This window comes from Arachis hypogaea, chromosome 7, assembly GCF_003086295.3.
Source record: "Arachis hypogaea cultivar Tifrunner chromosome 7, arahy.Tifrunner.gnm2.J5K5, whole genome shotgun sequence".
Classification (NCBI taxonomy): Eukaryota; Viridiplantae; Streptophyta; class Magnoliopsida; order Fabales; family Fabaceae; genus Arachis; species Arachis hypogaea.
In genome coordinates this window covers 6281854-6292992 of record NC_092042.1, presented here as the reverse complement: position 1 = coordinate 6292992, position 11139 = coordinate 6281854, and the positions used below count along the sequence as shown (strand labels likewise).

General features: G+C 37.3%; 2 protein-coding genes across 2 annotated transcripts; both read left to right on the top strand.

Annotated features, from left to right (window-relative positions):
* The first annotated feature begins 1918 nt into the window (after nt 1–1918).
* On the top strand, nt 1919–5833 carry LOC112702222 (receptor-like protein Cf-9). The gene is made up of 2 exons (XM_029287865.2): nt 1919–3465; nt 3897–5833. The coding sequence occupies exons 1-2, from the start codon at nt 2469–2471 to the stop codon at nt 5615–5617; spliced, it is 2718 nt and encodes a 905-aa protein (XP_029143698.1). The 5' UTR covers nt 1919–2468; the 3' UTR covers nt 5618–5833.
* A 2203-nt stretch (nt 5834–8036) lies between these two features.
* LOC114924230 (uncharacterized) lies at nt 8037–8717 on the top strand. The gene has a single exon (XM_029288117.1). The coding sequence runs from the start codon at nt 8037–8039 to the stop codon at nt 8715–8717; it is 681 nt and encodes a 226-aa protein (XP_029143950.1).
* Nucleotides 8718–11139: the final 2422 nt, after the last annotated feature.

Genomic DNA, 11139 nt, shown 5'->3' with positions numbered 1-11139 from the left:
TTTAGTTAAATGACACTTTGATTGAAAACACCGTCAGATTATTATATATGACACTATATGCATGATTATTCTTAAACCAATTCTTCTTCTTCATTGGGGTATGAATTTTAATTACAGAAAATATGATTATAAATTTTAATTAAATGGTGAGGAAGGGTTGGACTATTTCAACTCTTCTTAGTGCTAAGTCTGAAGAGTCTGTTCAATTGGCATGTTATATTGGTGGTCCAACTCTCCCTTATTGAGCATCCATGAAAAAGATTTGTTACTTTAATTAAGGAATAAAATATATTTTTTATTTTTTATATTTGTAATATTTTTTTAAAAGAGAAATGTTAGGTTCATTCAAATTTATTATTTTTTAGTATTATTTTGTTATCAATTCAATTTTTTTTAGTCTAATTCTTTAGTAATATAACAACAAATTTTATTTCATATTTTTAAATATTGATGGCTAAATAATGTTCAAAAACCATAAATTCTAATTGTCTTCTAGCATTTTTTTTAAAAAATATTTTTAATATTTAATTTTATTTAATTTTGTTTTATTCATTTAATTTTGTCTTTAATATTTTTAATTTGTATCAAAAATATCTTTAAAATTTTTAATTTTGTCCCTAAAATTTTACATGAAATTAACGTTTAAGGATAATTTTGATACGAATAAAAAATGATAAGAATAAAATTGAATAAAACTAAATGTTATGGATATTCAAAAAAATTAGTAAATCTCAAAGACAAAAAACATAATTTACCTAAATATTTTGCATTGGTTATCCCTCTTAATTAGCTTGTTGCTTCTTCATTCTCCGTAGTCCATATCATGCAACTTTCCCTGATTATGACACTAACTTGTTATCCAACGTGCTTTGTGGAAAATAGTGTCTAGAATAATATACTATCGAATCAAACAAATATTTCAAATCAATGTATGAGAGCTCTTATATGCTAGCTCCAGGTACTATTTGGCATTTTATTTGGCTTATCTTGACTGGAAAGAAACCCTTGTGGTCTAGCTTGCCAGACTTCTATATGTAGCCATGCAAGTCAATCATAGAAGAATATGATGACTTAGCTCAAAATGATAAGGACAAAATTGAATAAAACTAAATGTTATAAATATTTTTAAAAAAATAATAAATCTTAGGGATAAAAAGTATAATTTATCTTTGATTAAGATAAGTGTGATAGAAAATTTGAAAGGAATTGAAGAAGATTAAAAATAAAAATATTATTTTGCATTGGTTATCCCTCTTAATTAGCTTGTTGCTTCTTCATTCTCCGTAGTCCATACCATGCAACTTTATTTCCCAGATTCTGACATACCTTCTTGTTATTCAACGCGCTTTGTGGAAAATCAGTGTCCAGAATAATATACTATCGAATGAAACAAATATTTCAAATCAAAGTATGAGAGGTCTTTCATGCTAGCTCCAAGTACTATTTGGCATTTTATTTGGCTTATCTTGACTGGGAAAGAAACCCTTGTGGACTTAAATCATAGAAGAATATGATGACTTAGCTTCATGTTCTGCAATGTGAACTTCTCTGTTTATGGACTAAAGTGTATGATATAATTTGTGTTTTTAGCTTACAAATACATCATAGATCATGCATAACAAAATTTACACATGATCTTGAAATATAGATCATGTATGCCCGTAAGATAAATATATAGTAACCTAGTTCTATACATTAAAGATCCAAGTTACATCACTTGATCCCTTACAATTAATAGAAACCCAATATAAATTAAATTAATTTTTAAAGCCATCATTAGTCAAGCTTATTCCAGAAAAAGATTTATTTGTTATTAATTCGTTCCAACTGTCCATTCGACAATGGCTGGGTTTCACTTTCTCTATATATAATGGTCTTATAATGAATGGACTTCAATTTTTAATAATACTAATGTCATTAAACAAGAATATAAGAGACAGAGAGACAATGATAGATTTTAATCTTATACCATTTTTTATATACATCACATATGTATAGTCTTATTGTTTTTATGTAAGAATTAACTTATATACAGAGGCATATTTAAGATAGAAAATACTGAACTTTGAGGAAGGACGGAAATTTTACTTACAACTCTATTTTAATTTTATGCAGTGTTGTCATATATAATTATTTAACTACACAATTTTATAAAATTCAGCTTGCATTATGTGCTATAAGCGTATAGTATACACGCTGAAAGAAATAAAGAAGTGATTGAAATAGTATCTAATAATGACGATTATGACACCAATTAGTTAAGGTGTTATTTTTATGCATGGAATAATGCGATGAGGTTGTGGAAAATGCGAATAGCCAGTACCACACACTACATTATCAAACTAAGTTTGAAGCATATTCCATATGCAGAGGCTGATGTATATAAATTTGTATTCATGAGTTCAATTGGATGCCATGCACCACACTCAATACATTAAAAATCTAAAGATTATTATTGTGACATCATAATGATGAGGTGTTTTACTCTCTTGTTGCTGCTTCTTCTTCTTCTTGATACTCCATCTTCCACTTACTCATCGGTTTTGCCCCTATGCAACCACCATGACAACTCAAACCTGCTCCAATTCAAGAACTCATTTTCCATCAACCCTCCATTGTACAATGACTGGTGGTGGAGTGCGGAGATGGGGATTTATTGTTCATCTTATCCCAAGATAGCATCATGGAAAAACGGTACTGATTGTTGCGAGTGGGATGGGGTCACGTGCGACACCACGTCAGGGCACGTGATTGGCCTTGACCTGAGTTGCAGCATGCTTGAAGGCGAGTTTCATCCCAACAGCACACTGTTCCATGTGACGCATCTTCAACAACTCAACCTTGCCTTCAATAACTTCTCCAACTCTCCAATATATCCTGGAATTGGTAATCTTATGAGTCTCACCCATCTCAATCTATCACACTCATCATTTAGCAGTCATATTCCGTCCACAATCTCACACTTGTCTAAATTACTCTCACTTCATCTCTCGTATAATTATGAACTGACACTTGATGAATCCACATGGAGCAAACTCATTGGTAACACCACTAACTTGGAAGAGCTGGTTCTAGATGGCGTAGACATGTCTTCTATCAGAGAAACTTCATTGTCTTTGCTGATGAATTTCTCATCCTCTTTGTTGATCCTGAGTCTTTACGAGACTGGATTGCATGGAAAATTTCCAACTCGTATACTTGGTTTTCCTAATCTTGAAGAACTAACTTTGAATGACAATGAAGAGCTGAAAGGTGAACTTCCAGAGTCCAATTGGAGCAGTCCTCTAACGATCTTGGATCTCTCTAACACAGCTTTCTCAGGAGAAATACCTGATTCCATAGGCCACCTGAAGTCTCTTAACCAACTAAGGCTAGAGTATTGCCAATTTGATGGATTAAATCCTGTGTCTTTGTGGAACCTCACTCAACTAACTCATTTGGACCTTTCAGGAAATAGACTTCATGGTGAGATTCCATCTTTGCTTTCAAACCTCAAACATCTCACCTACTTAGATCTTAGTGATAATACTTTCAGTGGTCACATCCCAGATGTGTTTAACAACTTCACTAAATTAAATTTTTTTAGACTTTCTTCTAACAGTCTAGGAGGTCAAGTACCGCCATCATTGTTTTGTCTAACCCAGATTTCTTTTTTAGATTTGTCATCTAATAAATTAGGAGGCCAGCTGCCATCATCATTAGTTGATCTAACTCAACTTTCTTACTTAAGTCTGTCTTCTAATCAATTAATCGGCCCAATTCCAAGCAAAATGCCACACTTTCAAAACTAGAAACACTACGTTTGTCTAATAACTTTATAAATGGGACGATTCCAAACTGGTGTTATTCTTTGTCCTTATTGACGGTGCTAGATCTTAGCATGAACCAGCTCACAGGGCCAATTAGCAAATTCTCCACTTATTCATTGACTTCTTTATCTCTTTCTCATAACAAATTTCAAGGTGATTTTCCAAATTCGATCTTTGAATTTCTCAAATATCTCACTTATTTGGATATGTCATCAAATGATTTCAGTGGTCTTGTGAACTTTTCTGAATTTTCAAAGTTGGAAAATTTAATCTTTCTTTCTGTTTCTAACAATAAATTTCTCTCTACTAATATTAATAGTAATAACGTTGACTATGTCTTACCCAACCTTGGCAATTTATATTTCTCTTCTTGTAGTGTTACTATCTTTCCTCCATTCCTAGCTAAACTACAAAATCTAAGAAATTTAGATCTTTCTAACAATAAAATCCATGGAAAGATTCCCAATTGGTTTAGTGATAATCTCTTGTACACATGGAAGAGCATGAACTTTATTGACCTCAGTTTCAACCAGCTGCAAGGAGATCTTCCAATTCCACCAAATGGCACCTATTACTTTGCAGTTTCAAACAACAACTTCACAGGAGGCATTCCTTCAACATTGTCCCTCAGTACAGAACTCATCTTGTCTCACAATCACTTGTCTGGCACCATTCCTTCAATGTTTTGCAATGCAACCTTCCTCGATGCACTCATCTTGTCTCACAACCACTTGTCTGGCGTGATTCCACAATGCTTGGGAGCACTTCCTGATCTCACAATTTTGGATCTTCAAGTGAACAACCTTCATGGAAACATACCTACACATTTTTCTCAAAACTACAACTTTCAAACAATAAAGTTGAACAACAACCAACTGGACGGTTCGTTACCAAGGTCTTTGTCTAACTGCATCATATTGGAAGTTTTGGATCTTGCAGAAAATAACATAGAGGATGTGTTTCCTAGTTGGCTAGAAGGTCTTCAGGAGTTACAAGTACTCAGTTTAAAAGCAAATAAGTTTCATGGTACCATCACTAGTTTCGGTGCCAAACATCCATTTCCAAAGTTGAGAATATTTGATGTTTCCAACAACAAATTCAGCGGCCCTTTGTCAACCTCGTTCTTTGAGAGTTTTCAAGGAATGAAGGATCTGAGTAATAGTACTCATCATCCTCGTGGTTTGTTATACATGCATAGAAGCTCCGGTACTGCGTACAATGATTCTGTAGTGGTTATTATCAAAGGTCAGTCCACAGAGCTAGTGAGAATATTAACCACTTTTACAACTATAGACTTGTCAAATAACATGTTTGAAGGAGAAATCCCACATGTCATTGGAGAATTAAGTTCTCTCAAAGGGCTTAACCTTTCTCACAATAAAATCAGTGGTACCATTCCAAAAACTTTGGAAAATTTGACAAGTTTGGAATGGTTAGACCTCTCATGGAACCAATTAAAAGGTGAGATTCCTATGGCTTTGACCAATTTGAATTTTCTGGCTGTCTTGAACCTTTCTGAAAACCAGTTGAAGGGAATTATACCAATAGGAGAACAGTTCAATACATTTCAAAATAATTCCTACATAGGAAACCCAATGCTTTGTGGATTCCCTTTGTCAAAGTCATGCGACAATGACAAAGAACAACCACCTTCAGTGTTTGCTGAGGCAAAAGAATCATTATTTGGGTGGAAGGCAGTAGCAGTGGGATATGGATGCGGAGTGGTATTTGGGATGTTCCTTGGAAGGTTGTTTATCAAAACTGCGAAACCCTTATGGCTTGCCAGACTTCTTTGTGGTTATACTTAACAAAGCAAGCACAGGAGAGGCCATGTAAACTGTAGGAGACTGTTGTTAGCTTCATGTGTTTTCCTTTTTTTTAATATTTTTCTGTAATGATGTTAGTTTCTCTGTTTGTGGAATAAAATATGTAATTTCTATTAATTAATAGACCATGCATGGGTCATGTATTATCTTTCATGTGTATATTCTTTATAGAATGGATCAGGTATATTGGCAGCTTAATTTTTGTAACTCATTTTGTGTGGTTTTATTTAATATTATATTGAAATTTAAATCAATCTAATATAATCTAAGCACTTCAAAAAAATATTAGTCTACATCTTATCGCATTTGATAAAAGAATATTGTGAAATGAAATTGGGCTATGTGTAAAAAAGGATGTACTTTGATTGAAGACCCAATTAGATTATATATGACATTATAATATTCTTTCAGGGTTCTTTAGTTTCATGTTGCATTGACCAAGATAATTTCAATTATTGTACTGAAACTAGTACTTTTTGTAAAAATGTGTTGTTAGCAACTTAGCATGCACTATCTAATGCAATATCCTTCAATTCATTGTTCTGTCTCACCACCACTTGTCTGGTAGCATTTCCTTCTCTGAATATTTTTGATCTGCAACTGATGAACAATCAAGATGCAATAATTAATTATAAGGCTACAGCTGATAAATAAAGAAGCAAAACAAGGTTAAGGTTGAGAGTTTCTGAGATAAATTAAAGCAGTGTGAGTAGGCACAGATAAATCTAGCATGTTGGGAGCATTTTGGAAAATTTTGGTTCACTCGTGAGATAAAAAGAAATGATATTGTGCTACATTTTTAGTCCTTAAACTTAATATTTTAAGATTCATATAACTAGAAGGCTAAATTGCAATAAAAGAAATGGAAATATTAAAATTTTAATAAAATTAAAGTTTCACTAGCATAAAGTCTTTGGGCTCAGTTTTTTCAATATTGGAGGGGTGGGTGAGTTGTGTTTGGATATGGTATATGTTGGTGTTAGACAATGGTGTGGGGCAGCTTTTTCTGAGCCATGGCAGGGGGAGTCGGACCGTCCGATTACGTTGGGCGGGAAAAAAAATTGAAGTTGTGTGTAGTAATCGGACCATCCGATGAGCAAAAAAAATTTTTTTGGACCGAAATCATAGGGTCCGATTCCTTAAGGGACCAAAGTTAATAATTTTTTATTTTGTGTATGAAAGTGAAATCGCAGGATACGTGTGGTGTTTTTTGGTTTTTTTTTTATGGACTCGTTGGGTTCATTTTCTTGCAGGAAATTTTTTTTTTATAGGATTCGGTGGGTCCGAGTTGAGTATATATATATATATATATATATATATATATATATATATATATATATATATATATATATGTGTGTGTGTGTGTGTGTGTTTTGGAAACTCGGATGCACTCCTCAGATCTGATTCGTCTTCCTTGTTCTGCGTCTTCTTCTTCCCCCTGTTTCTCTTCTACTTCTCCTTGCGTCTCTGTTATTTTATTTGAACTCCAAGAGTAAATGAGAGTATAGTCGATATTTATGAATGAGAGTATGAAAAATGGATGATAGAGTTGTACTTAGAGTATATTATTTTGGTCAGATTCTGTTACAAACACCTGAAGGAGTGAGATTTAGTTGCGAGAAGCCGTTAGATATTGTTATTCCGTTCACAATCTCATTTGAGGCCATGTGTAACAAGGAGCCATCAGCAATCGTCCATTTCGAGACTATGTCTACATATCAAGGTGATGAGGAAGTAACTGATATCCGGGTATTGCACAGAGTCTTCTGGAGTTATTACCCCTGCATTAGAGCGTTCAGACACTGCAAGCCAGTTGTCCAGGTTGATGGGACTCACTTGTACGGAAAGTATAAGGGTTGTTTGTTGGTCGCAGTTTCACAAGATGGTAACAATAATATCGTCCCTATTGCGTTTGCAATTGTGGAGGGAGAGACTTCTGATGCATGGCACTTTTTCCTTAGTAACCTGCGACAACATGTTGTGACTCGGGATGGTGTGGGACTGATTTCTGACAGGCACGAATCCATCAATGCAGTTGTGGCCCGGAGCAACGGAGCTTGGTGGCCCCCGAGAGCATTCCACATGTTTTGCATCAGGCATATAGAGTCGAACTTTTTGAGAAAGTTCAAGGCACCGTACCTACAAAAACTTGTGGTCAATATAGGTAAATTTTAATAATTCGAATTTCGTTATTAACCGAGTTACCTTCAAGCAGTGTTTCTCATGAATTCTTCTCTTATGTGGCTTTGATTGTTGTGCAGGTTATTCAAGGACAGTGCGCGAGTACGAAGTGCGATACCAGCGTTTACGTGAACGGGGCGAGGCTTATACGAACTGGCTTAACCGAATCCCACGCGAACAGTACGCGTTGGCGTATGACGGTGGCTACCGCTAGAGTCACATGACGAAAAACCTAGTGGAATGCATCAACTCAGTGTTGAAGGGTGCACGCAATCTTCCTATAACTGCACTTGTCAAAGCCACATTTTATATGCTTAACGAGTTGTTCACTAGAAAAAGAGCCGAGGCGGAGTCGCGGATAACAGCTGGACATGTTTTTTCTGAGGTTGTCACGTCGAAATTGAATGCAAATCAACTTGCATCATCAAACATCCAGGTTAATTGCTTCGACAGGATGAATGAGGTCTTCGAGGTTCGTGAGATGCCAGGTGGAACTGAGTATGCCGTCGACCTCCGTCGACAACGATGTGACTGTGGTGAGTTCCAGGTGGATCGGATTCCCTGTCGACATGTTTTTGCATATTGTGCGAATCAGCGACTGGATTGGCGAGTGTATGTCCACGAAGTTTACAAGATGGACCAAGTTCGGAGGATTTACCGAGCTAGGTTTCGGCCACTGGGGAATCCCACAACGTGGCCTGTGTACAGCGGCCCTCGATTTGTCCCGAATCCGAACCTGAGACGGGTGACGAAAGGTCGCCCGAGGATGACACGTTTCTTGAATGAAATGGACACACGAATGTTACGTGCTCCTAGGTGTTGTAGGCAATGTGGAGCCGAGGGACACAGCCGAAGTAGATGCCGTCGGTCAGCTGGTGTAGGTCCCAGCAACCCAGGATAGTAGATTTATGCCTTTCATGTTTCATTATAGTACTTTATGGCATTTGCTTGTTTATGTTTATCCGTTTGTGCTAACCACCTTATCGGAACATTGTACTCTCATGAAACTTCTTTATGACACCTGAGACTACGTACTTTATCCAACCAAAAAGTTGTAGCATAATCGACGATATGAAGTTCACATTTAAAGGGTTTCAACATACAAACACAATATTAAGTTCAAATTACAAGTTTCCAACATACATACACAATACTTATGTGACCCACACAACTACTTACACAATATTAAGTTCAAATTACAAGTTTCCAACATACATACACAATACTTATGTGACCCACACAACTACTTACACAATATTAAGTTCAAATTACAAGTTTCCAACTTACATACACAATACTTATGTGACCCACACAACTACTTTCTCAATGCCCATTTTATGTCTTTGATGAAGTTCTTGCATTTCTTCTTGGCCTTCTTGAACATGGACGGAGTGTATCGGTTAGCGCTACGACGTGGCGGGTCCACCCTGAGATTGTAATGTTTACCTGTCTCACCTGTACATAATTTAATGAAACAGGCTATCCAAAATGATGCAAACACGGGATAAACAAGCAAAAAAAAACCAACAAGTTCATAACATAATCATAAAGACACAAGTCCTGAAATGAATGCAATATAATCAATGGACAGTGAAATCAAGTCGGACCTGCATCATCCCCATCATCAGGGGCATTGTTGCGGGATTCTTCATCGTCGTCCATCTCCTCATCGTCGCTCTCGTCTTGATCCTCATCATCCGGTTCTTCCACGAGATACTCATCCGTCTCATGCTCACCTGCCCCGGCATTTTCTTCAATCTGACCCGTTGATACACGCCGTAGGTTCCGGCTATTAAATATCCCCCGACCGCCGTCATTTCTACTGGAATCTCCAGAAACCAAACCTCCAGAAGCAACTGAGGCAGTGTGGCATGGAATCCTCGCGTCCAAAGAATACCTACCGGGCATAAATTCAGGTTGATGGCCAAATTGTGACTGGCCTGCATCCGCAGCCATGAACCCAAGCAACTGGCTAAAAAAAGCACCCTCTCCTGTATCCCACTGTGGGGTACTCCAGTATTGTTGATCTATTGGGTATGACGGGGTAAATTGTGTCTGAACAACATATGGTACTGAGGCCTGCGGTTGTTCTTGAGGAGCTGGAGGTGGAGGTGGACGTGGCTGTGACTGTGCCCCCGGTTCTTCATTGGCTACATCAATAACTGGGCTACCCTCATCCTCCATTACTGAGCTACCCTCATTATTCATAACTGGGTTACCCTCATCATCCATAACTTGTTCACCTTCATCGTTCTCTTGAACCACAACATTTGACAAGTTCAAATGGTTGCCATATTGTGTACGATACCAGTGCATGTAAACATCCAACGGATGCTGTGAAGGTTCCAGATACTCAGTCAGAATGTTATTATACCTGTTTGTCCATTGCATAATCCAACATGAATGGGACGGGGCTGTGGCCCAGTCAAGATTCTTAGGACCAGCCAGTGTTTCTCCGTGTGCCCTTCCCAGATTCCATTCTTCAGGTGGAACTCCCTGAACAAAACCAAACTGTCTTCTAATTCTATCTGTTGCATGCCACTCAATAAATTCGAATGAAATCAACGGAACTGTAGTGCTCCACACTACTGCGTGCATGAGGATGTCTTCTGGAATTATGCCCGGATCAATGCGATCCACACTATAAGCAACCCACACGAACTGCACACAGCACAAGACACACATGATTACAAGCCAAATAACAGTCAACCTCAGTTCGAGACAAATACTTTTCTAATAAAAACACACCTGCCCTTCCTGAACCTCATCTAATGCCTTTCTAAAGTGGGCGAGGCTAAGATATCTATACCGATTGTCACCACGCTCCCAGTTATGCCACCTGAAATTATTTATGTCACTAGCACATCTTAAATAGAATTATGAACATACCAAGTAAGTTGACAATGTTACCTGTTTGCAAGCGGAAAACTGCGGGGTTCCCTAGTAGGGGGCGCAAGATAGGGTAGGCGGATCCAAAACCAAGCTAGCAGAAGTGTTAACGAACCATCGATTTCTTTACAATCAAAACGAGATGCCCGGCATAAGGACCTGTATAGGTGCGCCAAACATGCCGATCCCCAACTAAAATGACTGATACTATGAAAATCCCGGAGCAAAGGCAAAAACTTCCAGTGCACAGATGTCCCTGACTTGTCTCCAAGTAAGATAGTACCCAACAACAACATAATGTGCCACTTGACGTACCTCTGCATACTGTTTTCGTCAGTCAGTTGTATACGTTCTTTCAGATTCCTAAGCCATGTCAATTTTATGCCGCTCCCTCTGCAGTCGGCCTTTCTCGGTGCAACCCCAGACTGATGGAA

Excerpts from the sequence above, each read along its gene's own strand:
- LOC112702222 (XM_029287865.2), top strand. The coding sequence starts at position 2,469 with ATGATGAGGTGTTTTACTCTCTTGTTGCTGCTTCTTCTTCTTCTTGAT. Across the intron at positions 3,466-3,896 it reads TTCAGGAAATAGACTTCATG|GGCCAATTAGCAAATTCTCC; the intron begins GTGAGATTCCAT and ends ACCAGCTCACAG.
- LOC114924230 (XM_029288117.1), top strand. The coding sequence starts at position 8,037 with ATGACGAAAAACCTAGTGGAATGCATCAACTCAGTGTTGAAGGGTGCA.